The sequence below is a fragment of the Aquila chrysaetos genome, chromosome 9 (assembly GCF_900496995.4).
Source record: "Aquila chrysaetos chrysaetos chromosome 9, bAquChr1.4, whole genome shotgun sequence".
NCBI lineage: Eukaryota > Metazoa > Chordata > Aves > Accipitriformes > Accipitridae > Aquila > Aquila chrysaetos.
The window spans coordinates 43,266,114-43,292,136 of record NC_044012.1 but is presented as its reverse complement, the minus strand read 5'-3'; the positions used below and the strand labels follow the sequence as shown (position 1 = coordinate 43,292,136).

The window sequence follows — 26,023 nt, the reverse complement described above, 5'->3', positions numbered from 1 at the left end:
TTTTTGGCCCTCCGTGAGAACATGGGATACCTGAGGCCCCAACTTTCACCCTTGGATCAAGCAGAGTTCCTCCCTTTGGAAATGCCTAATTTTGCACTTTGATGGGTAGGTGAGGAAATGACCTGGCAGTCACTGTGTCCCTCCTCTCTCCAGCCTGCAGGTTTGAGTGGATGGCTCTTGCCAGCTTGGGGATCCAACAATTTGATGGGGAGCTCCTGCCCAGCAGGCCAAGCAGTGGGCTGAAATGCTGGTGCTGGATTATTTAACACTTCAGATCGTGGGAAAAAGGGCCCCAAGCAAACACGCCCTCATTAGCCAACCATCCCTGCTCCGGTGGTTTTCACACAATGTGACCTTTAGTCAAGAGCCCTTAAGGAACAATCACAAAACAGGAGCAGTCTGTTCATTTCTGTAACCAACCCACCAGGAACCCCGATGGTTCCTGGCCCTGATTTTAGACAGCCACCTCCAAGGGCACTGAATTAGCTTCTGTGCGTTTGTTCCTTGCTTCAGCTGCCTCCCCTTCCCAAAGGGCCTCTTAGGAAAAAAAAATCAAAAAACTGTGGGCTGGGGAGGGGGAAGAATGTGTTTCCATTGCCTCTCCCCTTCGGGCATTGCCTGCCTTCCTTTTGCTCGTGGCCTATTAAAGCTCATCTCAGAGGTGAGAAGGCATTTGGCCAGGTGCTGTTACAAGCCAGCAAAGTTTCATTACATCGCAATTTTTCTGTGCATACTCCATTGCCCAACTGCCCCACAAAACCCGTGGGGCTCCAAGGATCAGGGACATATACAGGAGATCGAGAGCTGTGAAGAGGCCAGCTAGTCCTCCCCTTCATGACTAGAGGAATTCAACGCTCAGTGCTGCGGGTACAGTATTTCTCAAAGCTCTGAGCACTGCCCATCAGCTACTGCTGCTTTTCTCTCTCCTAGCCGGACCCCTGGAACACCCACATCTGGAAAGGGGTCAATGGGACACCTACCAAGAAGAGGGCCATTGGCTTTAAGAAGTTAGCCAAGTAAGTACCAGTGGGCTCTAAAAAGCCCTGGAGTGTTTGGGGCCAGTCCTGGTTTTGGGCAGCTCTACTTGCTGTGCTGTTTGATAGTGCTACCCTATGGTTGTATGCAAATGCATGGGTTGTGAGCCTGGATCTCAGGCCACTGGAGGCTTTAGCTGCCAAGAGGGACATTTGGAGAAACAGGCAGTCCTTTGAACACCCCATTAGACCACCGAAAGGTATGTGATCAGGTGAATACCAGATGTTGCATATAGTCTCTTCTCCCAAGCTGGCTCATTCTCCAGTAAGGTGGTCTTCAATGCTCAGGAATGGCTTTCTCACTTCTTGCGGGTATGTTGCCTCTTTCTCCTTTCGCAGCCTCCTGGGGCAGAGAGATCACCCGTCACTGTTCAGGGCCATGCTGGCACGAGCGAGATGAAACTCCTGTCCATATTTCTCTTTTTCTCACTGACTCTTTAGCTACTTGAGGAGCACTTGTCTCCAGTGGGTGCCTAAACCTCCAAACACCCACATTGCAAGGAGGGGGGAGACAGGAATGAGGAATCTCCCTACAGGTAGCCGATGGATCAGGGCCGAGCTGAGATTTGCACTTTATGGCCAGTTGACCCCTAGTAATGGGCCACACGAGTCCCTCTCCCCTGCCAAAGCTCCTAGTCAGCAGGGGCGTAGGAATGAAGTGTAATTTGGAGCCGTTGGCTGATCCTGGCCCAAATGCCTCCCCCGTGGGCCATTGGCAGAGAGGTGCTTGTAGGAGCTGCTGGCTCGGCGGCAGCCAGGTCTGCCCCGGTATCTGTGGCCAGGCTGCCAGGTGGCCTTGTGCTGTTCACAGCATCTCCCCACGCTTCAGTTTCCCCGAGTCCCTACTATCATTTTGTTCCCACTCTTCAGCTGTCACCTTCTGTAAGCTATTTTCCATGGTGCATCCATAAACATGATCAGCAGCTGATGAATGTGCTGCTTAGGCTGACACTGGTGCCTGGGTCTGGGCTGCAGCCCGGGGCTGGTGGAGAGCACAGGAAGATTAATTGAGCCATTGAGTTAGAAGAAACAATGCTTTTATTTGTGTGTGTGCCATTGATAAATGATTTTATAAAAATGTGAGCATGGCAGGTAATTTAAAAAAAAATAATCTCCATTGTTCCCGATGTAGGGCAGAGGAATTATTTTTGTAATTCACCATTAATCCTGCCTGGATCTGAGCTAATCAGCTGAACAAGTGGCGGACCGAGCCCAGCAGTCCTTGGCACTGGTTGCAGCATGATCTTGATCCCTGTTCAGACAGGCTGTGCTGGTTCTGGCCAAATCAGAGTGTTCAAACCTGCAGACCCTGCCCGTCCTGCCCCTCCCCTCCCTTGGGGCCACTGTAAACCCTGGGGACAGCGAACACCTTCAACCTGGGAAAGCAAAGGGGCAACTTGAATAGGCAGAACCCTGCCGAGGAGTGATTGCATAGCAGCAAATATAAATGTTTCTGAGGCTGACTTTGGTATGGAGGGGAGCTGCCCGGAGGAGGCAGGACATACCAGCCTGGTGCGATTTCTACCTCTTCTTTCCTCCCCCTCTTTGTTTTTTCCCAAGTGATTTTCCAAACCTAGAGCATTTCTTCCCTGCTGGGCAGGAGGAGCAGGGGGAATCTGGGCTTCTCTTATCCTGCCAGTGGAACCAGTCCAGCTGCAATCTCCATTCCCCATAGCTCATCTGAAGGGGATGCAGGAGTCCTGCTGAACTTGATCACCCCAGGGCAGGGTCTGATCACTCTGTCAAAGTGAATCAAGTAGCCCTTATTCTTGCAAAGGCCACAGAGATGCTTTATGCTCTCTCTGCCCCCTTAAATCTGCCCCTTCCCTATTGCAACACCCCAGGCTAAATCCCGCCCTGCTTTTCTGATGGCCCCATTTAAAGGCTTGACGGTCCGTTTAGAAAAGGTGAAGATATTCTGCACTTAGGAAAAATAATGTTGATATGATTATCAATGGCCCTAAAATAACAAACTTGCCACACTGGGCTTGGTGCCCCACCATGCAACCCAAAGCTGGCTCATGACAGCCTCCCTTGTCCCCCATCGCTGATGCCAACCCAGCCAGCAGCGCTAGCAGAGACAAGGAGCCAGCGTTTCAAGCTCTGCGTCACCTTGGCCAGGATTAGAGGGACCGGTGACCTCTCAGGGCCCCTCTGCCCTGCTGTCAGAGCTGAGCCAGTGGGGAAAACTGGAGCAAATGCATCCAGTCATGATTGCAGCCACGGGAGGCAGCCGGCTAGACACAGCCCTGCAAACACTCAAATAAATGTGCAACCTCTCAGCCTCAGGAGTGCTGTTCCTCTGAGTAAAGTTCATAGCGTCGCTGGAGTGCAAATCAAAGGGACTACAGACAGCTTCGTCTGACCTCAGTGTCTCGGGGCTTTGTGTGTGACGTGTGGAGCCCAGGCACTTCTGCTCGGCTAGGACACCTCCTGCAGAAAGGCAGCCAGATAGGATTTAAAGACATGAAGAGATGGAGAAGCCACTGTTCCTCCCATAGCTTGGGCTCTGGTTGGCCTCCAGTTTTTTCTTTGGGGTTATCTGGTTACTGCTTTCAGCGATTGCTGCCCCTGATTCTTCCTCTGCTTCTCTGTCCCTGCAGAAAGAGCAATTCCACACTTGGTTTAGCATTTTCCTCCCTATACCCATTCAGGTGCTTCAGCCCTGTCTTCAAGCCCCCCATCTAGTCTTCCTCTCTGACAAGCCAAGACAGACAGACTCTTCCATAGCTTCCCTGTTTGGCATATAACAACCACAACAAAGTAATGCTGCAGTTTTTAAGGCAGGCTGTTCATTTAATAATAAATAAAATGGTGTGAATAGTCTGAGCTGGGGGCACCAACAAGGAAATAAGCTCTCTTACCGGGATTTATTCTTGCTTTCTAGAGCTGTGAAGTTCTCAGCCAAGCTGATGGGACAGGCCATGGCCAAGAGGGTCAAAGCAACCATCCTGTACGCCACTGAAACAGGGAAGTCACAGGTCTATGCAAAAACTCTGTGTGAAATCTTCAAGCACGCTTTCGATGCCAAGGTATTGTACCAGCTCCCAGCCGCCGCGAGATTACGTGCGCATCTGGGCGGCCCAAGGAAATACGTGGCTGTCGGAAAATACATGGCTCAATGCATGTGGAGCTTCCCAGCTGCCAAAGGTCTTCAGCAGCTCCCAGGATATGACCCTGTGGGTCTGGATTGAAGCCTGCACAGGAATTTTTCCAGCTAATACTCCTGCAGGCATCGTAGCATACATATGCCTACTGCCTCTCAGGTGGTAACCCCATGGTTTGTCCACGGCCCTTGAGGCTCTTGTTGTCATCCTCCCTGTGTGGAGAATCTCTGCTAGTGCACTGGCACGGAGTCAGCAAGGATATGCTGCTCCCATCCCCAGGGAGACTGGGGTCCATCCCAGGAGACTGGCTGGTGGTAGATCTCCCCACCAAAGGCTAACATCTCTGTCACTCCCAGGTGATGTCCATGGACGAGTATGACATCGTGCACCTAGAGCATGAAACCATGGTCCTGGTGGTCACAAGCACCTTTGGCAATGGAGACCCACCTGAGAATGGAGAGGTAGGACGGAGCGCAGCGATGGGTGACTACAGCGGGGATGTGGGCAGGGGGACGGGGAGGAGCGTCCTCTTTCTGCTCAGCCTGAGCTGGAATGGCCCAAACCAGGTCTGGGTGCTGTGTGATACCTGGTGCTGTGCCTGCCTGCCTCCAGCCTGCTCTGAAATAGGGATATCTACTTATTCTCTGCTGTGAGACAAGTAACTAATCTGTTGCTAAATTCCTGCTGTACAACTGATGTCAGTGTCACGCAAAAGGTGACAGCCCCTTGGCTGGGGAGTCACGACCTCATCCAGCCCTGCACAACAGCCTTGCAAGCTGCTGGGAACAGCAAGCAGAGAGCAGAGCCACAGCCCAGGTTTTGGTCACGGCTTTGTTTCCTGCAGAGGCTGGCAAAACTGATGGCCTTTTTTTATTTCTTCTCTGTAGAAATTTGGCTGTGCATTAATGGAGATGAAGAATCCCAACTCCAACCTGGAGGAGAGGAAGTAAGAGCACCCCAAACCCCTCCATTCCCACTCAAAACCCCAGCAAGCAGGCAGCCCCGCAGCCAGGACAGCCTGCTTCTCTGCTTCCCTCCTCTCCGAAGGGAGTGTGAAATCCTCACGCAGGTTTCTAGTTTGCAAACGTCCAAGGGATGGGATGTGCCTGGAGAACCAGGGGATGGAGCAGGGGGAGGTCCCAGGGAGGGCAAAAGCACTGAGCCAGGCATGCCTGCGGACTCCAGCTTGTAGTTCCCTGGGCTGGCATTTTAAAGCTTCTCTCTTCAACTGTAAGAGGCAGGCATTTATGAAAAAAAAAACAAATAAAAGCAGGAATTACCCTCAAATCATCAAATCTGAGAGCTAAGGCTGTCCAGGAGACTCCAAAATAGTAAGACTTGGAGGTAGAAGGGAGTTCCCAGCTATGTGGATGTAGGTGGGGGAGGCCTTGAGAACCAAATTTAACTTCTTGCATCGTGTGAAAATATTTCTCAGGAAAATAAGAGCTGTTATAAATTCTGGCTGTGATGTTTCTAACAGCGAGTCTGGAACCGGTAGCTTGGAGACAGGCTCTGGGTTTTTAAAAAATCCCCCATCGCTGGAAGATGAGCCTTGGGCATCTCAGTGCATGTCCCAGAGGCTGGGAAGTGAGGGCAGCCGGCAAAGTGTTAATCTTTTGGGGCCTCCTCTTATTTTAGCTATTAAGTACAATATATTTCACTTAAGTGGGACACTGCTCTGCTCTGGAGTCTTTCCTCAGTCAACACAGCGATGTTTGCAACTGGCAAAAGGCTGTTCCTTAATTAAGGATTAGCACTGGCCATTGGTACAGTGCAATTTAACCGCCTGACTTTCTGCTTGAGCGGCGCAGAGCAGTGCCGGTGGGACTGCAGAGCGGTGACAAACCCTGCCGGGCAGGGCAGGGACCGATTTGTACCTCTCCGCTGCTGGCAACGCAGCAGCCCCAAAGTGGTCTCCTCGCAGTGCAGCCAAGTCATCTGACGGATCCCCGCAGGGCTCACGAGCCGAAAACCCATTAGGTTTCTAATGGCCTCATGCCTTAATGGGGACAGCTGACAAAATGGGACGTGCAGGCTGCCCTGGAGGTGTCTGGATGGAGAAGGGGCATTTTGCATGTGGTTCTCACCCCAAGGATCTTCACTTTTTGGGGCTGTGATGGTGAAACATTGGGCTGGGTGTGGAGGTGTCACCCACGGCAAGCCAGGCAGATTTGAGGAGGACAAAAGCACCTGAGCTTGGTGCTGGCTGTCCCAGTCACCTCTAAATGTAATTTAAGGGACTGGCAGGAGTTTCTAAGAGCCAGGACAGCCTGTGGCTTGGTTATCTGACAGCAAAAGTAGTCAGAGTGCTGGAAACAGCAACCTGCGAGGACAGATCAAAAGGGTGAGAGCTGTTTTATCTGGAGAAGAGGAGACAGAAATGTAGTGTGGTAGCAGACTTCACATACAGAAAAGGTGACTGCAGAAGTGGAGGGAATAAATTATTCCCCGTGGCCCCCCCGGGACAGGCCAAGAGGTCGTGGCTCTGGATGGTAGGAAGAGATCATAGACTCATCGAATCACAGAACAGTTTGGGTTGGAAAGGACCCTAAAGATCATCTAGTTCCAACCCCCCTGCCATGGGCAGGGACACCTTCCACCAGACCAGGTTGCTCAAAGCCCCATCCAACCTGGCCTTGAACACTTCCAGGGATGGGGCATCCACAACCTCTCCAGGCAAACTGTTCCAGTGCCTCACCACCCTCACAGGGAACAACTTCTTCCTTACATCTAATCTAAATCTACTCTTTTTCAGTTTAGAGCCATCACCCCTTGTCCTATCACTACATGCCCTTGTAAAAAGTCCCTTTCCAGCTTTCTTTAGGTACTGGAAGGCTGCTATAAGGTCTCCCTGGAGCCTTCTGTTCTCCAGGCTGTACAACCCCAACTCTCTCAGCCTGTCTTCATAGGAGAGGTGCTCCAGCCCCCTGATCATCTTCGTGGCCCTCCCCTGGACCTGCTCCAACAGGTCCATGTCCTTCTTATGTTGGGGGCCCCAGAGCTGAAGGCAGTACTGCAGGGGGGGGGTCTCACCAGAGTGGAGTAGAGAGGGAGAATCACCTCCCTCGACCTGCTGGTCACGCTTCTTTTGATGCAGCCCAGGATACGGTTGGCTTTCTGGCTGCAACCACGCATTGCCGGGTCATGTTGAACTTGTCATCAACCAACACCCCCAAGTCCTTCTCCTCAGGGCAGCTCTCAATCCATTCTCTGCCCATCCTGTATTTGTGCTTGGGATTGCCCTGACCCATGTGCAGGACTTTGCCGATGTTAAGCATGAAAAAAAGCTTTTGCAATGAGAAAAGGTGGTCTGGAGGAGACCATCTAGGGAAGAGGGGCAGTGTCAGCCTGGCATCTGTAGGAAAGGGCTGGAGAGAGCAGCTCCTGCCCATGCACCCCGTGGGCTCCCAGCTCCATGTCCACCATGGGATGCTGAGGGTGGCCGAGACCTCCCAGGGCAGGGATCGGTGGCCTCTCTAAGCCACAGTGTCTCAAGGAGCCTGCCAGGGCACTGCAGCTGTAGCTCTCTGACCAGAGCCCAGGGGTTTTGCTGTGGTTGTATATTTGGTTCCTTGTGTCTTCCAGCAAGGGTTTTCCAAGGATTTTCAGAGGCATTCATAAGCCATCCCTATTTAAGGACCCGCTGTTCAAATGCAGCCCATCCTTCAACCGTCATCCCCTGCCACAAGGACCTATTCATTTCAGCAAAAACTGCTGGTGCCCTGACCTTGGGCCCAGCACCCAACTGGGAAATTTGGGCTTCACGCCCATCTCAACCAGTGGGCTGTGCTGCCCTGCCTTTGCCACGTAACCCAGGGTGAGGACACGGCCCAGGGACAGCAGAGACAGAAGCGGGTCCATCCAGATGGAGTGAAGGAGAAAAGTGTGAGAGGTCTGGGCAGAAAGGAGGAGGCTCTGGAGCAGAGGTGAGGCACAGGGCTCCTCGACCCTGGCAGCTATTTTGCTCAGGGGTTGTCTCCTGTGCGTGGTGTGCCGGGTGCAGGAGGTCTGCTGTGACTCATCCGCACACTACTGCTTCATTGCTCTGGCAGTATATTTAGAAACTCTTGTGTAGAGCAATTTTTGAAGATGGTTCAATTCAGAAATACTTCTGCTGTTGTCAGATTTTTTTTCTCCACTCCCCTTCCCCCTCCTCATCCCCTCTGCTCTCACTCCTTTTTTTTTTACTTCCTATGAATGAAAAAACCTTCAGAATATCTGTTCATATACCCAACCTTATGTGCACCCAGGGAAGGACAGGTAAAGCCAAAGGTCCTGTCAGCTCTGCACCGCTGGGGACAATGTGGTGGCCAACACCTGGGTCAACCCACTGGGAGTTACTGGGGGACCTCATGGAGCAGACCAGGTCCAGCTGGGGGGATGCAACATATGGGCTGCTATGGCTTATCCCCAGGAGGTTAAGCCACTGCTCTAGCCACTGATCATGGTGCCTGCTCATGGAATATTGAGCCCTGAGCTCTGGTTTGGTCTCCTCCACAATCTGGTCCCCTCTGAGCACGCAGCCCAGAGGGAACCACATGCACGTTTGTCACCACTGTTAATACTTGATGCTGTTGCTGTTCACAGGAGCTACAAGGTACGTTTCAACAGCGTCTCCTCTTACTCGGATGCACGGAAATCCTCCAGCGATGGCCCTGACTCCAGGGACAACTTTGAAAGCACGGGGCCCCTGGCTAACGTCAGGTAAATAGGACAGGGTGGGAGGCAGCAATTTCTTGCTGCAGAAGGGACAGAGCAGAAGCTGGTGCTGCACAGAGCCTCTTTTTCCTACGGCAGCTCTTTCTTTCCTAAAACATGATGTATTTTTGCAATGTGCAGAACCCTCCACGCTCCCTCATGCCGGGGTTGGCCGTGGTGGTGCAGGAGGGGGAGACGTCAGTGTTCCTCCCAGCTCTGGAGCCACAGCTGTGCCACCTCTCCGCAGGTTCTCCGTGTTTGGGCTGGGGTCGCGTGCTTACCCCCATTTCTGCGCCTTTGCCCGGGCGGTGGACACCCTCCTGGAGGAGTTGGGTGGAGAGAGGATCCTCCGCATGGGAGAAGGGGATGAGCTCTGTGGCCAAGAGGAGTCCTTCAGGACCTGGGCCAAGAAGGTCTTCAAGGTAACCCGCTTCCCTTGTGCTCCAAGAAGGAGCAGGGGGGAGAAAGACACAGGGACAGAGCAAAGCTGCTGGTTAGAGCTGGATCGAAACCCAGCCTTTCCTTCCCTACACCGGGACACCCGGCCAACGCCCTGGCCCACAATAAAAAGGTTGTCCGTATTTTGGTGGAGCTGACGCTCTGGTTTGTGCTGACTGCCAAAGGGTGAGCACTGTGTTGAACTCCTTCATTATCCCAGATGCCTGGGGAAGGAGGGCACCACGAGCCATGCCCATGGCCACTGGTACAGCCCTACATCACTGGGGGCTGCTTCTCCATGTGTTGGCCAAAGTGGGGTGGGACAAGGGGGGTCACAGGGCTCGGTCGGAAAGCCCGGGGGCAGCGGGAAGATGCCTGAGAGCCTGGTGCGTGCTGCAGGCAGCGTGTGACGTGTTCTGCGTGGGCGACGACGTCAACATCGAGAAAGCAAACAACTCCCTCATCAGCAACGACCGGAGCTGGAAGAGGAGCAAGTTTCGCCTGACCTATGTTGCTGAGGCCCCGGAGCTCACACAAGGTACAAAGACGGGGTCATTCCGGAGGGCTCTGGGCGTGGGGCAGGTGGAGGAGAAGACGTAGTGGGCTCAGGTAGGGGCAAAGGGATCAAACCTCCTTACTTATTCTGTGTTAAACCCCCAGCATTTCAGTCTTGCCTTTCCCCTCCATCACATGCCCAAGGAGCAGTTTGTGATGGTCTCAGCCCCTCTGGCTGGTCCCCGTCTGTATCCGTAACAGAGATGTTGGGATACGATCTGATCTCCCTCCTCCTGACCCCATTTTTTGAAGCAAAGAGCTGGAAACCTGGGAGCTTTCCAAGCTCGCTTTGTCCAAATGCCGCTCCGCCGAGCGTTGCGGTGCAATGGCAGGTCCAGCCCACCGACACCTGGCCCCTCAGCACGGCTCCTGCAGCTGATGATCTGCCGCACTGGCTTAGCTCTTCTTGAATTCAGGCACTTTGCTACCAGCCAGGTGGTACTGGCAGCGAGAGGTGCATGCCTGCACGTGAGGGCACGTCCCCGCTCCTCGTTCGGGTGGTTTCGGAGTCCTCCTCAGTCACTAACAAAAGGGACATGTGTTTGGTTCTCCCCTGGGGTTTCTGATCCCCCAGGCTCGCTGAAGCTTTGCAGGAGATGGGGGCAGAAGGGTGGTTGAGCTCACGGTCCGCTCGCTGCGGCTGGCATCAGCCAGCTCCTGTCCAAAGGGCTGAACCCGCAGCAGCAGCCAACAGCCCTGCAAAAGCCAGAAGCTGTCTGCCTTGGCCACGCTCTGCTGCGTTGCTTCACTGACTTCTCCTCTGCAGGACTGTACAGCATCCACAAAAAACGCGTCTATGCAGCCCGGCTTATCACACGCCAGAACCTGCAGAGCCCAAAGTCCAGGTAGGAGATGCGGCTGTCCTGGGAGTTGAATGCACTCGTGGTGCACCCAAGCATCTGTGCATGCGGTGCTGCAACTATCCGTTGGCCCCTGAATGTCCCGTGGATACCGTCTTTGTGCAAATCATCACCAAGGCTGGAAGCCACGCTGAACCCGGTGAAGGGTGTTTCCTGCCTTATACAGTGAAATCTCTGCCACTACGTAAATCAGCCTGCTGCCTGTAAGGATGAGAAGATGGGTGGCTGCATTTATGGAGTGGTAGGGTGCAAAGAAAGGATAAAATTGCTGAAGCAAGAGGTTAAACTGTTTTTTCCCTTTTAAAAAGTCCCTGAGGGTGAGTCAGTGGCAGGAGGAGGTGGGCACTGCAGTCTCCTTTCTAGCTCCCTGCTGCAATTTTGATGACATGCTCAGCGGGGCACCAGCGCTTGGAGATGCCACCACTGCCCAGCACACCCAGTGGCTCTTAAGGCCAGAGCTCAGTGACTCCCTGAAGGTCTCCCCCAAAACACATCCTGCTTTTTCTCCTTTCCCTGTAGCCGCTTGACGATTTTCCTGCGCCTCCACACCAATGGACACCAGGAACTCCAGTACCTGCCTGGGGACCACTTGGGCGTGTTCCCAGGGAACCACGAAGACTTGGTCAATGCCCTGATCGACAGGCTTGAAGATGCCCCTCCGGCCAACCAGCTGGTGAAGGTGGAGCTCCTGGAGGAGAGGAACACAGCTCTAGGTAACCAGGACCATCTCAGTGTAGAGGTGGCGTCTCTCCTCCTCGCCCATCCCCTATAGCAGTTCTTGTAGCTCCTCGGGGAGGTAGGTGGCCCCCAGGAGAAACCATTTCCCATCTCACTGCTGTGTTTGCCTGGATTGGGAGAACCTCCTTCAACCATCCTCTGCCCGGAGCCATTGCTTATCTGCACTTGGGATGTAGAGCAAGGGTTTGAAGGGTGAGCAGGACCCTGGGGAAGATATTTCCTTATTCTTCAGAAAAATTAAAGGTGTTTATATTCTCATGGAAAGAGCAATGTCTAGGACTGGAAAGAATAGTTACGAGATCTTGATGGACCATCCCAACACTATATTTCAGGGATAAATCTGATACCCTACTGCCATGCACAGTGTAACAGGAGATGGAAAACTACTAACTCGGAGTGGCTGAGGCTGAAAGTGGTGGAGTATCAGACTCGTATTTGTGCTCATTGTACAGCATCTCGCTTGTAGCATGAGAGTATCTCATTGACTCTTCTTTCCAGCTCTTCATCATTCACTGCCTCAGAGCTGATAAGGGGAATGAAAGCAAGAATTTGTCCACCTTGGCTCTTACGCTCAGCTGATGCCATGGTTGTGCTGAATTCCCTCCTGGCAGGTGTCATCAGTAACTGGACAGACGAGAACCGTGTCCCACCATGCACCATCTTCCAGGCTTTTAAGTACTATTTGGACATCACCACCCCTCCCACACCCCTGTTGCTGCAGCAGTTTGCTTTGTTGGCCACCAGTGACAAGGAGAAGAAACGTCTGCAGGTCCTTAGCAAGGTAAAGCCTCAGACCCCAAACCCCAAGGCCCTGGAGGCAACCACAGCCCCAGGGCATTTTCATCCCACACTGTGGTTAGGCTGAGTCTCTACCCGTGACAGCAGGGCTCCTCCTGCCTGCCTTCACTGCCACCCACTGCAGCTTTGCCATAGGCTCGGTGGGATATCGGTTGAGGCACCTGGCTTGAAAGAGGTTGATGCTGCAGCTCTGTCCTCCCTCCCTCCCTCTTTCCCTGGCTGCAGGGCTTGCAGGAGTACGAGGAATGGAAGTGGTCCAAGAACCCCACCGTTGTGGAGGTGCTGGAGGAGTTCCCCTCGGTGCAGATGCCCTCCACGCTGCTGCTCACACAGCTCCCCCTCCTCCAACCCCGCTACTACTCCATCAGTTCCTCCCCAGAGATGTACCCAGGCGAGGTCCACCTCACCGTGGCAGTGGTCTCTTATCGCACGAGAGGTACCATGCTCATGCAGGGCTCAGTGGAGACAGGCTTGGTGTGGAGAGCAGGGAAAAAGCATCAGCACATGGGCAGCACCACAAGGTCTTTGGCAGAGAGATGTTATTTTAAAGCCTTTCTACCTGCTGCAGTGACTAGATTCCTTCAGCCCATGACACTGCTGTCCCGTGTTATAGAGAATGGCCATCGATCAAAGGGCAGTGTATTGCAGAGATGCCAGATCTGGGTCAGGTACCAGCCATGGCGGCTCCAAGCTCCATGTGAGATCGTCACACCAAAATCCACATTGCCACAACTAGCCAAATTTCTGTACCTGTGCAAGCACTGAGGTGTCCAAGCAGCCCTGGTCATGGTGTAGATGGACACAGCCCCGTCCCCCCTGCAGCAGGCAGGACACAGGGGAAGACACTGGCTGTTCATCTGGAGCTGCCATGGAGGGCTTGTGCCTGGAAGCACCATAGCATGATGCTGCTTCTCCCAAAAAGGACCAAAGAGAAGTTGGGTGCTTCCTAAGTATTGTGGAAGTCCAGCTATCCCAGGGCTGGGTCCTGGGTGTACTTGGGTAGCTCCACAGAGGGATTCAAGTGCCAAAATTCTGCCAAGTTCGTGGGGGATGGATGCAGAGATACTAAAGTTTTCAGTGAGGTGTGTATGTGGGAAATAGCAGGGCAGGTTTCAGACAGAAAAGCAACTGGAGTAGTTGACTGGTGTGCCAAGTACAGACCTCCTTTTCTCCCCTCCTAGATGGAGAAGGACCAATCCACCACGGAGTCTGCTCCTCTTGGCTCAATCGGATACAGACCGATGAAGTAGTGCCCTGTTTTGTAAGAGGGTAAGTGGTCCACACGAGGCAAGGGGTGAAAAAGATGGGGTGAGCCCCCTTGCAGGATGAGCTCTTTGCCCTCAGTTCTTCTTTGCAAAGCACTAAGGGTGCAGAGAAAACCAGGCTGGATTTGCGAGCAAATGAGTCCCTCTTGGGTGCAATTCTTCTGCACTAAAATGTCACTTTCTGGGATTTCACCACGTTTTCTACCCCTCCCTCTCTGGGTGGTGTCTCAGCTTGCTGCGGGCAGACGCGAGGGAGGGAGCATCCTGCTTGGGTTTAACTGGTGTCTTCCATGTGTGCAGCGCGCCCGGGTTCCACCTCCCCCAGGATCCCCAGGTGCCCTGTATCCTCATCGGCCCCGGCACCGGCGTCGCCCCCTTCCGCAGCTTCTGGCAGCAGCGGCTTTTTGAAATTCAGCACAAAGGTGGGTTGACGCTTGTTCCTCCTGTTTCTCATCTCAAGCAGCGCTCAGGAACCCTGGGCTGGTGGCGTGGGGATGGGGGTCCAGTCTTCTGCCCCGGCTGCCCCAGCAGAGGCAAAGGGCTTCTTGAAGCAGCGGCTGTCGCAAGTGTAAGCTTGGAGGCCAGCCCAAACTCCCAAAACAAACGCCATGAAAATCCTGCTGTAAAACTTTGTGAGTTTTTTATGGCAGTACTTTAGTGCTGGCATTGGTTTTTAAAGGCCTTTTAATGCAGATTTATGTAAAATATACATTTTTCACTGAGCATTTAGAGCATTTAGGAAAAAAAAGTTTAATATCTCCCCAAAACCTGGCACAAGTGCCCCTGCCATGTGACCCCAGGCCGTGTACTGGCTCAGGCAGTGCATTACCTCCTCCTTGCTGGTTTTAACTCCCCCCCAGTTTGGCCAGGGAAGGCTCCTGGAAGTCTTCTGCAGCATGCTGGGGCTGCTGGCAGATCTGAAGGGAGGTGGCTTGCAGAAAGGGGGGTATCGGTGGTCCCCGGGCTAACTGCTTCCCCCATCTCTCCCCCAGGTCTGAAGCCTTGTCCTATGGTCCTGGTATTTGGCTGCCGGCAGTCCAAGATCGACCACATTTACAAAGAGGAGACGCTCTTTGCCAAAACCCAAGGTGTCTTCAGAGAGCTGTACACAGCCTACTCCCGGGAACCGGACAAACCAAAGGTGCGTGGCGGGCACTGCTCCGGTCCTGGTGCGCAGCCCTGGGCAGCCGTGGCCAGCCGGCACGGTGTGGAGGTGCTGGTTCCTTGGCATAGCCACGGCATCTCATGCCCTGGGATGATCTGGTTGCATAAGTGTGCAGGATCATGCCCTTCCCAGCGCAGCCCCGTTCCCAGGGCGCATCCCCATCGCTGCACCAGCCTGAATGTGTGCCCACATCGCTCACGCTTCGCCCTGGGGAGCTGCAGCCGTCCTCACCAGGCGGGAGCAGATGAGGAGGGGAAAGGCACGTCTTGCCAAGCAGTGGGCAAGGAGGGATGTCACCCGGTGGCGTGGCCCAGAGCCAGCGCAAACATCTGGTCCAGATTCCCTGAGCAGGCCTGGCAATGAGATATATGGTGAAGGTGTGAAAATGCAAGAGCAAAACGACGCTTTGCTGCTTTCCCCAACTCTTTTCTATCGTTGTGGGTGCTGCGAGGTGCAGGCACGTTCCCCGAAAGACACATTGCACTGCTGCCTCGAAGGCAGCTGGTGCACACAAAGCTGGCCGGAGCGTGCAGGTGGATGGGGCTGAGACGCTGTAGTTAATCTCAGCTCCCACCTCCTCCTCCCTCAGAAATACGTGCAGGACGTGTTACAGGAGCAGCTGGCCCAAACCGTGTTCAAAGCACTGAAGGAGCAAGGAGGCCACATCTACGTCTGCGGGGATGTCACCATGGCCGGGGACGTCCTCAAGACCATTCAGCGCATCGTGAGGCAGCAGGGCCAGCTGTCGGTGGAGGAGGCGAGTGCTTTCATCAGCAAGCTGCGGGTGAGTAGCGCTCCCACCACGGGCGCTGCACCTGATGCCTCCTCCTGCAGAACGGGCAGCACCGAGGAGACGGGTGCTGGGGGGGGGGGGGGGGGATCACAGCTCCCACCCACGCTGCCTGTGCCCGGGCAAGGTCGGGAGCGTGATCTTCCAAAGCTTTGGGTGCGCGGTGGAAGTCACCTTGCTTCGCAGGAGCTCTGCTCCAGGCTGCAACCCCTTCAGCCCGCGCTGGAATCCTGCGATGAGCCTGCTGCTGTGCTGAGCGCTGGTACAAGCTCTTTTGGGCACCCGTGGTAGCCCAGGCAGGGCTTGCTCACATTGCTTAGCCCCCTCTGTCCCTCCATCGCTGCAGCAATCTAACAGGGCAGTTTGTGGGTCCCCCTCCCCAGATCTCCTCTGTCTGTGTGGATGATGCCCCTGGACAAACACGTTGCTGCAGACATTGCAGCTGAAGCATAAATGAGCTCAGTTTGGGACACAGGCCCAAGGACGGATGCTTGAACGGCTCTGCTTCTGCCCAGGAGGATAACTCAGCCCGATTCCTATGGGACTGCCCCTTCTGCACCACGTCCCCACACTCCATCCAGGACCTGAGGGAGCCCAGAGACACATTTTTAGCTGGTTTGAAAGCAAAAGCTCTCGTACACGGGCTGGCCTGGGGCTGCTTCTCCCCCTGACAGCCAGGCAGTCCCTGGGTTGGCAGCAGTTGACAAGGTCTAATGCACCAAGCAGCTCCGCCACTGCCCCACGGTGTGACCTTGGGAAGGTCATTTCACCTCCCTGCTTGTTCCTGCCCCTCTGCGCTGCTTGCCCCACCAGCTCTTGTGACAGGACCCAAAGTATTTGCTGTGTATTTGGCACCTACCCACAACACGAGAGCTTTCTGGTGCTGCAGCAACACCAACTGTTTGTAAATACTCTTTTTTTTCCCCACTGCCCCTCTCCCAACCTCTGTTTCAGGATGACAGCCGGTACCACGAGGATATTTTTGGAGTCACCCTGCGTACGTACGAGGTGACTAACCGCCTTAGATCTGAGTCTATTGCATTCATTGAGGAGAGCAAAAAAGATACGGATGAGTGAGTTGACATGTTTATTTTAACCCCTGCAATTGTCTCCCAAGCGCGTGGGCTGCGGGATGGGGAAGGGAGCTTTTACTTTGGCACACATGTGGTCCTTCTTAGCAGAGGCTGAAGAAAAGGCATTTGATTTTTGCACTGGAAGGAGAGGCTGCTGCCTGGCAGTCTCTCTGAAATAGCTGTCACCTCACTAGGACAAATCCCCCCTGGCCTTCCCAGCTTATTGCACCCGCAGTACCAATGTGCTCAGACCTGACAATCCTATCCAAATGGTGATGCAACGCAAAAGAGTCCTGCCCGCTGCCTGCCTCTGCTCCCCTGCCAGCAAGCTGGCAGATGACAGGATGGAAGGTTTGCAGGACCGGTGCCGAGGGGTGGCTCTCCCCAGCTCCAGTGCTGGCTGCGGGGGGGCCTGGCTGGCTCCAGGGGTGCGGGCAGCAGGTACCCACGGTGGGAGAGGTCTCCAGGCTGCTGCATGCCTGGTTAGGAAAGTTCTAGAGACTTTTCTTTCCACTGTCGTAAAAACAACCAAAAGAAGTAAAAAACCTTGACATTTGCTATGTTTGTTTCTGCTCTACCATGTCCTGCCATTTGCTCAGCTCTGTTGTGGTGGGATTTTCCCTGGCTGAGCAGGATTATTTAGGATAAAGGATGGGCAGCTGCCTGGATCTTGCTCCTTGTCCTGGTCCTCAGTAGCCTGGGGTGCAATCCTTTCCCTGCACTCCTGGGTGTGCCATGTAGCGCCCCGCTGACCCAGAGTGGGTTTCCCAACATCCCTGAGGTTTGGTAGGAATTTTTCTCCAACGCAGCACATACTCTGGTGTCTGCACTGTATACAGAGTGCCTCAGTTTCCCACCTCTAGGTAGGGATAAGGTTTACTTACCTGCCCACCTCACTCAGCTGCAAAGGGCTCTGTAAATTCCTTTCTACAACATGGTCAGGGTGCTCAGATGCTCCTCACTGCTCCCTCTAAGGTCAGCCTTTCTCCCCTTTCCCTTGCAGGGTTTTCTGCTCCTAACTGGACCCTTTGCCCCAAGGGGATGCCAAACCAGTCCCAGCACCTGCTGCCCCCTCCAGCCGGAGGGCACTGGGTTTTGTATTTCACGGACACGGTGGCTCCTTTTCCGCGGGGATCTGCCCATGGAAAGCGCTCTGTCTCTCGTCCTGTTGTTGTGTCCTGATGATGATGATGATGATTTTTATTTCGTTTTCTTCCTCTTTCTCTTGCTCTTGTCCTGTGGCCGTTTCTTTTCACCCCCTTTCCCTTCCCTGGATTTCCCTACTGAAGTACGATGGCTTTATAACCTGCAGTGGCTCTTAACAGAACTTCACATTTCTCCTTCTCTCATGAGGGCATTTTGCAGCTGCATGAAATCACCACCTTCGTGATCATCTGCATTTTTGGTGTTTTGGGGGAGAGCAGAGGTGGCAGGGGCTGGGCAATGGCTAGGTCTTGTTGCTTGACCAGAGCTGGGGTTTGTTCCCCCCAGGCTCCCCCCTTCCCCAGCTCCGGGCTTGGCTGAATCCTTGCATTTTCATGGCTTTCCTTTGGACTTGTACAGATCTGGGCATATGCCCGAGGCTGGGGGCAGATGATGTGCAATGCCCTCCTGCCTATGAACTTTTCTCATCCCCAAGCAGCCTGGGTACAAATGTGTCTGTTTCGACCCAAAGGGTGGGGATGGCTCTGATTCACGTGTCATGATTTCTCCTAAGTGGACTCTGTGCTATGTTTGCCTCCTTCTCTGCTCCCTGTTCCCCATGAGCCTCTCCTTTTGCTCAGTCCCCACTTTTGCTGGCATGAAAGGCCTCCCACAGAGGAGCAAGCACTGAACACGCAGGCTGATGTGTATGCTAGGGAAAAACTCACGGCAATGGCTGCTGCTGGGCCAGGCTGTCCTCCAGAAGGCTTTACAGGAGATATGTGATCTGCACCCAAGATGCTTGTGGGAGAGATTGAGGGACCGGCTGCACCCCAGAGCTTTGCATGCTGTGAACGTGTGAACCCTCTCCCAGGTGAGACTGGAAAGCTACAAGGATGGGAGAGAAGCAGCTCCAACCCCATCTGCAAGAGGCACCTCCTGGTAACAAAGCCTATTTGGAAGGCAGAACCTGGAGGGTTACGGAGGCTCCTGGTCCTTGGTGAGGATGTGTCGACCGAGGACTCTTGAAAGCCCAGAGAGCATCAGCTCCACCTTAGTGCAGTCTCATGAGCAGTTCTGGGACAGCAAACCCCAGCCACTTCCACAACTTCGGGAGCAGAAAGTGCCAGCACGGAGTGACCTGCCTGCCAAGAGAAATACATGTGGCATCACGGTGGCAAGCCAGTCCCCTCTGTAGGCTCTGCACCACCTGCCAGCGGCACGAGCTGTCTCTGCCGGGACATCTCATGTGAGAAGGGAGGTGAGATCGGCTGCAAAGATGCTGCGTGATTCTGGGCTCTGACACGCTCACACCTCAGCCCTGCTGCAAAAATCTGGCCCCAAAAGCAATCTGTTAACACGATCACAGAAAGGTATCAGTCCCTTTAAAAGAGAAAAGCTGTCTGCAAGGTAAAGCATGCCTGACCTTGTGTGTCCTTCTTCCTTCTCCTCCCTTCCTCACCCTGAAGAAGGTTTGTCCTCCTCCCTCATTGCCAGGACAAGGACAGCAGGGCACGGTTGCAGCTCTTGCTGGAGGCAGGAATATGGGGTTGACATTTTGAGCTGGTAGATGCTGGTCCTTTCCTCCTGCCCCTGCTCTGCTGAACTGTGCACTGATGCTTGTATGGAGCAAGGCACCAAAGCCAGTGACAGCAGAGGGTTTGTCCAGGAGCTGCGACGGTGAGCTTGCTTTCAGAGGGCTAAGGTTAGCTACCCTAAGCCAAAGTCAGAACAAAAAGAGCTGCAAGAGGTTTGCTATTCTCCCAGCCCATGGTTCAAGCCGTGCAGTTATTCCCACCCTCAGCCAGGACCTCCTGCCCTTTCCTGCTGCTTGGCTGGCCGCGCCTCCAATTGCTGTGACCATCTTCTGCAGCTTTGACTCCCAGAATGCTTGAAGCAGCTCCAGCTCAAAACCCAAGAGCAAAAGGCCTCCAGGCACTGGGAGAATTTGAGATCCAGGTCTCAAGTTTTGCTGGTCCCACCAGAGCATCTAGCGTGGCGTAAAATGCGAAGGAATGCTGCCACGGTGTGGCCAGAGCCGAGCTCGCTGGGCTGGCAGGGCAGTCAGAGCAGGGTTTGGAGCCAGGTACAAGGCCAGGTTTGTGTCACTGCCTGGGGACTCTGTGACCTGAAGGTGAAAGCAGGACAGGGCAGGAAAAAGGGAAGCCCATGGTCCACCTCTGTGGGTTATGCCCTAATCCCAGGGCAGGCAGTGGGATGGGGGAGCTGGGTCCCTTAGCTGCTGGGATGGGTGAATTTGGGCAGAGGTCCTGTCTGTGGGACACAACTCCCTGGCCCTACAGCAAGCCTGGCCCTAACCCCCAATCCAATCCCATGGCTGCAGAAACAGAGCTAAAGAAAAAAAATCAAACTCATCCCCTTCTTCTGGGAAATTTCATTCTGGCTCTAGACTTTGTGCTCTGGTCTTCCTTTTAGTAGAAGGAGCGATGCAACCTGAAGAGGAGGTAGTGCCCAAAGAAATGCCCTTGTCTTCATCCTCTTTCCAGTTCATCCTGTGTTGCTGGCAATTAGTTTTCTCCTGTCCTGACTTCTGCCTGTATCACTACAACATCTCCCATCTGGAAGTCATATTGCTGCTGGAGTCTGTGTCTGAGATGAATTGGCTTGCTTTTCCTGCACCCCAAAGCTTGCCACCTCCATCTCCCCCTTCCACCTGAGCTGCCAGTGAAAACAGCGGGGAAGCACAGCAGAGAGGGGAATGGGGCTGTGCCTTGCCTTCGGTGGGATCTCCAAAGGGGTCTGTGCTGGGCAGACAGCCAAAGCCGTCTCAAGTTCAACAGGCGTCGGGTAGGTGAGTCCTTCAGAGCCTTTTGGCAGGGAAATGGTGGTTTAAGGCCAGCCTCCCTGTCTGGCCCTGGAGAAGAAACACCGTCCCTGCCGTGAAGGTCCACGAAGTTAATATGTCCCCCAGGGCTCTGAGCTGCCTCTCTGCTCCCTCTGCCTGAGTAGGACCATTCGCTCCTCATGAGCCGCACCACTGGGAATTTTGATTCATTGGTTTTTGTTGCGTCAGTCTCAGACGTCTTAACTTCTCCTTCATCCCCCTTACCTGCAGGGGCTTCGCACTCCCCTCGAGCTTAATTTTCTCCCACAGTGAAGGGGGAAATAAACTTGTGGATCTGCTTTATCATTCCACAAATGCAGCTCTTCCACCAGTTGTCTAGACTCTGCTCATCTCGGTGTGACATTTCTGATGCGTGGGTGTAGCCACAATATCTCCGGCATGCATAAACGGCAGAGAGCGAGGTGGGGTTTGCCGCAGACCGGTGCCATGAGCTGCTTCGGGGTGTCACGCATGGATGGGTTGTGCCTCTTGGGCACTCGGTTCACAAATCTGTCACCTCCGGGTACCTGCTGCTCATCCAGGCTCCTGCACAGCCCCACGCGGCTCCCGCGGCGAGGGGATACTGGACCTGATGGACACCCAGCCTGATCCAGTGTCCCGGTCCCTCTCCTGGAGGATGTCCACGACCACCACTGCCCGTTTTGAGCAGCTCTGCTCCTTTTCACTCCCCAGATATTAAACATATAGAGGCTCTTCTCTAAACAGGAGATTTGATTTACAAGACACCATGAAGTGGGTTTTTTTCACAAAGGTTTTAATCCATAGGTCTTTCAAACATCCACAGAGAGTTATTATATGAACTTGAAAACTCATGGGAAATGGTTCTCTGTTTTCCCAACCTGCTGTGTCCACCAGCAGGGAAAAATAAGTTGTTCATTTAGTGCAAGGGTATCTACTGCCTGTGCTGTTGATGACTTCAGAGGTTTCATCTCCCCAGAAGGACTGCCTGGGAGTTTGTTGTTCTTCTATTTACGAGAGACAGCAGGAAAAAAATGAGACTTCTGTCATCAGGAGTAGACTCACAAAGATGAAACCTCCACGATCGGTGCTGGGTAGGCCTGAGCTCGTTGCACTAGAGGAACCAAGCCAGTCACATCCATACTGGCCAGAGAAATGGGGTTTGAGTTTGGGCTGTCCACACTCCCTGTCCCTGTCCTGTGCCTATGCGTCCCCAGGGGCAAGCAGGGGACTCTGGCTCACACTGCTCTGGGTGTGAACGTGTCCGTGCGTGACCGGCAAACTTGCAGTTGTGTCCTGAGCAAATGTGATTGCACCTATGCAGAAGAGGAGATGGGAAGAGACAGGAGCTGCATGAACCTGTGTCCAGCCTAACTGTGATTGCTCCGTTAGTTCCTTTACTCTTAGTATGCGATGCCTCTCACCCCGTCCCAGGCTGCAACCCAGGCTCCCTCTACCACTTCCCTCTGGAGATCCCTCCTTTCTCCTTCTCAGCCCTGTCTGCCCAGCCAAAAGGTGCAGCGAGCTGCTCGGCAAGGGCAGGTCCTGGGAATGGCAACGGACTTACAGTGCCTTGTGCTGGGAAGAGACTATTGCACCGGGGTTGCCCTCCCGTTCCTGCTCTCTCCGGAGATGCTCCTAGCACACAGAGACTGGGGGCTGAGGGGAACAGGTGACTTCATTTTACAAGTGAAATTCTTGGTGGGCAAATTGCCCCTAGGATAACTGAGAGCAAACTTACAGCCCAGCTCAGCCGTGCTGTGCAATTAATCTCCCAGTGATGGGGTTTTATAGGGGTATGGAGGTGGTGCAAGGTTAGAATGTGGGTGCAAACTGGACACCACCTTCTGCAAGCACCACAGGTCTGCAAATACCTACCACATACACGGAGACCGTGTTTTTATTAAGCTGGGGGCAGGGGGGAGAGGGTGTTTGTGCTTGAAGCCTCGTGGACTTGCACCAAGCCCAAGCCAAAGCTGCTGCCTCCCGACTTACGACCACTGAAGCCATTACAGTCCTCTGATTTATACCTGTGGGGAAGCTGCAGTGAGTTCCCAGCATTTTTTGGAAGGAGAATTTTATGCTCAAAACCAAATTTTGTTCCTGCTTTCACTGGGGACCAGTTCTCAGCTTCAGAATTGCTCTGATAACTTTGCAATTGCTTTGATAGCTCCAGAGAGGAGCACAGTCCCTTTACAGAACAGATGGAGACACATTTTCAGGACCATTCAACTTTGCTGTAACTCTGTCTTTGTTGTGACAATTTCTTCTGCTATAACAGGAGGAGCAAAATTTGGCCAGTGATGAATGCTCTTGAAAACCGTATTCCTGAACTTGGAAAATATTAGTCTAGAATCCAAGTCCTACAGACAGGCAGACACAAAATGCCTTCCACACCCACCGGCTTCAGTGGCATCGGGGATTTCAGCAGCTTGCAGGATCAGGCTTTCACAGCAGCAGCAGCGGCAGCAATTTCATGACGGCAGTATTTTTGCGTGTGTCAATCTGCACTTGCACTTGCCTGCAATGCATGACTCTAGTAATCCATTTGAAATCTACCCTCGACAGGGAGATCTGAGCTCTAGCTTCTTCCATATGGCCATGTGTATTTAATAGGAAATCAGGGGAGTGGGAAAAAGCTCGTGAGATTGCTGCTTTAAAGCACTTGGTTCCAGAAGTAAAACAGACCTTACCAGAGGTCAAAACTGGCTTGATTTTAGCATGGGTACAAGGGCAACTCATGAAATATTTAAGCACTGTAATGCAGATACACCTTTTTCCTGCTGTGCCAGGAATGAAGTAGACTAGAAACTCTTGGCCTCCACCCCTACAGATGTTTGGCTGTGATGGAAGTTTGAGCCATCGAAATCGCAGGAAAAAAAAACCAGATTGTGAGTTCATAGCTGAGCAGTTGCAGCTTGTTTAGCAGTGAGAGCGTCTCACTGCGAGGGCTGCTGCTTTCCTGCCTTACTCATCCATGCACCTACCTGGCCAGATTTCAGGGAGGGAGGAGGGAGGAAGCACTTCAAAAGCAAGAAAATCCAACCTGTGAGCCTTGCCCTGAGAATCCCTCATTTAACAGGAGCCTACAGGCCAAGGCTTTGCAGCTACTCCTCATTACCACAGCAGGGAAGTGGGCAAGGCACCGGGGGCTTCTCTTGTATCCGCGGGCCAAAGCTTGCAGAAGCTGTTCTGGGGCTGTGGAAGAGCAGGAGTGCGGAGCTGGGCTGCGGGTAGACCCCTGCACGGCCTGACTGCAGTGTTTGCATGCAGCTCTCTGTAGGGCTGGTTCAGAAACCTGCTCATGAATAACACTGGGCAAAGTATTTTTCTTCCGGGGGCATTCTTAATACTTTAAAAATTTAAAGACTAAATACTGGAAAAAATTATCTAAAACAGCAATTGATTTGGGGCTTCTTTTTGTTGCTTTGTTTTCATGTGTTGGTTCTGGGTGGGGAAAGCAAACAAAAAGTATATCAAATTGTTTTGGATTAAATCAAATATATTGTTCCCACAATAATTTCTAATGGAGATTTAAAAATTTTCCAAGGGCAACAAAACTGCCTTGATATGTATTCAACTCCAAGAAGAGACATTAACACCACTTGCTTCTGAGCCTGCTTTTTTACTTTTCTCTCTGTGTGATCGTGGCATGGAATCATGTCTTAACAAAATACACTTTACAGTACTCAACAGTATGTCCAGAAACAGAAGACAGTGTTTCAGAATCTCCCCGTGCCCAGCATTGAAGTGATGGCTTTGAAGCCAATGAAAGTCAATGCAAAACTTCTGCTTTGCTAGAATTCTACAAAATAGGCAAATGTCCACAATTCCCAATGTTAAATGTGCCCTGCTGCCTTGAGATGCCTTCAAAAAACCCTGGGATCTGTACGCTGAAAAGAGCTTGAGAATAGGCTCCCTGGTCTGCGGCAACATCCCCAGCTCTTTTAGAGTGTACACAATTCCCCAGGCAGTAGATGAACAGAGTAAGATGACTTTCAGCCAGGACTCATTGCTTTTTAGATTGCGTGTAGTTAGAAACATGAGTTCTGCCAGCCGCCCAGGGAATTTGATATTCAGTGCCAATTAATTTTTGTAATGGGAACAGGGATTTATTCCCTTGATTCCCTTAGGCACCTTTGAAAAGCGTAAGCCTCAAAGGTTGGTTTGGAATTTTTTTTTTTCTGGTGGCCTTTTTCCTGAAAAGCAGTGGTGCCGAGATGAGAAAGGGGACCGGTCTGTGAAGGGTAGCAGCTTTGGGGCAGGCAACTCCCAAACTTCCCATTGCAGAGGTTTTCTAAACTTTTCAGGTGTGGGTAAATTCTGCTCTGCTAGATGGGACTCGAACCTCTCGCTGCTCTCTGGTCCTCCTGCTCCTTCCTCCCTCCCCTCAGCACCTCCTCATGTCACTGTGCCTTCATTTGGTTTATAAAATGATGCCATGATTTAAGACTGGCACATTGTCTTTACTCTCACTTTGCATCCCATAAGACAGGTATGTGTGGAGAGGGGCTTAGCTTATTTTGTAGTTTTTCGTGTGATCCTAAGGTAGGTTTCTTCTGAGGAGTAAAGGGGTGGGGATAGTGGGAGCAGGAATGAGCCGGTGTTGTATTTGATCATACCAGTGCTTTAAGCGGTCAGAAACATGTTTTTCCCCTACCTCTGAGCTCTCAATGCTGCTAAAATCTCTGCCATTCGTACAATGTACTCCAGCCCCCTCTCTCGGACTGACTCTGGCTCTGTTTGCAAGATATCCACATTGTTCTAAAGCATGCACCTCTTTCTGTATAGTTCCAATCTTCTGATTTTATGGAATACTTATGCCTGTTTGCATTACAGTCAAAATAAAAAAGTGAACTAAACTCTAGCAGACCTTGTTCTTCTCTTATAGCTTGAGTTTCAATGCTGAAAGGCCTCTCCTGATATCTTGGCCTTGCTCTGGTTCGCTACCTGTAATGCCGGAGCGCTATAAATAGGATGGTGGCGTCAATCAGCATTATCTATTGATCTGCAAGACAGGAATGCTTTCTTATAAGGTTGCTTGAGTCACAGCATTACATGTTTCACATCATTTATACCACGTCCACTGGGACAATGCCACAGTCAAGCAAGGAGGGCTGTCTGCACACAATCCAGGGCAACTTTTAATGCTGGAGCCTCGGGAACGCAGTAGCAGTACTCCCGGCAGAACCTGAGAGACCTGAGCAAAAAGAATGGCTGCATGTGGCCAGGTGAATGAGCCAGAAGGACGGACATGGCTTTTTACACGGGAAGGTAGTGTGCTGTTGCAAGGGGGTAGTAATGTGCCTTTATTTAAATAGATCCCTTCTCAGGGCTCCCTGCAGAGCAGCAGGACGCGGATGTGATCAGGGCAGAGAGATCCTAAGCTGTCTGCAAGAAGCAGGCGAGAGGACGAAAGGCATCCATGTGCAGGAGCGAAGGGCTGCTCCCCCGGCAGCGCCAGGCCGGCGCGAGGGGCACGCGGCTGCGGTGTTACCTGATGCACGGCAGCACTTTTACCTCAGCCATCGCTGC

At 52.8% G+C, this 26,023-nt stretch overlaps 1 protein-coding gene across 3 annotated transcripts in view; it reads left to right on the top strand.

The window, feature by feature from the left end:
* NOS1 (nitric oxide synthase 1) overlaps nt 1-25,350 on the top strand; it is a 59,822-nt gene extending 34,472 nt beyond the window's left edge. For all 3 annotated transcript variants that reach the window (XM_030026266.2, XM_030026263.2, XM_030026264.2), the window contains 17 exons: nt 931-1,016; nt 3,922-4,066; nt 4,498-4,602; nt 5,029-5,087; nt 8,729-8,845; nt 9,087-9,261; nt 9,677-9,815; nt 10,599-10,677; nt 11,212-11,405; nt 12,042-12,211; nt 12,454-12,664; nt 13,410-13,497; nt 13,794-13,915; nt 14,486-14,634; nt 15,248-15,442; nt 16,403-16,521; nt 17,525-25,350. In XM_030026266.2, coding sequence (XP_029882126.1) covers nt 931-1,016; nt 3,922-4,066; nt 4,498-4,602; nt 5,029-5,087; nt 8,729-8,845; nt 9,087-9,261; nt 9,677-9,815; nt 10,599-10,677; nt 11,212-11,405; nt 12,042-12,211; nt 12,454-12,664; nt 13,410-13,497; nt 13,794-13,915; nt 14,486-14,634; nt 15,248-15,442; nt 16,403-16,521; nt 17,525-17,540 — 2,169 coding nt within the window. In that variant the 3' untranslated portion in view covers nt 17,541-25,350. The remainder of the gene's footprint in view (nt 1-930; nt 1,017-3,921; nt 4,067-4,497; nt 4,603-5,028; nt 5,088-8,728; nt 8,846-9,086; nt 9,262-9,676; nt 9,816-10,598; nt 10,678-11,211; nt 11,406-12,041; nt 12,212-12,453; nt 12,665-13,409; nt 13,498-13,793; nt 13,916-14,485; nt 14,635-15,247; nt 15,443-16,402; nt 16,522-17,524) is intronic.
* The last annotated feature ends 673 nt before the right edge of the window (nt 25,351-26,023 follow it).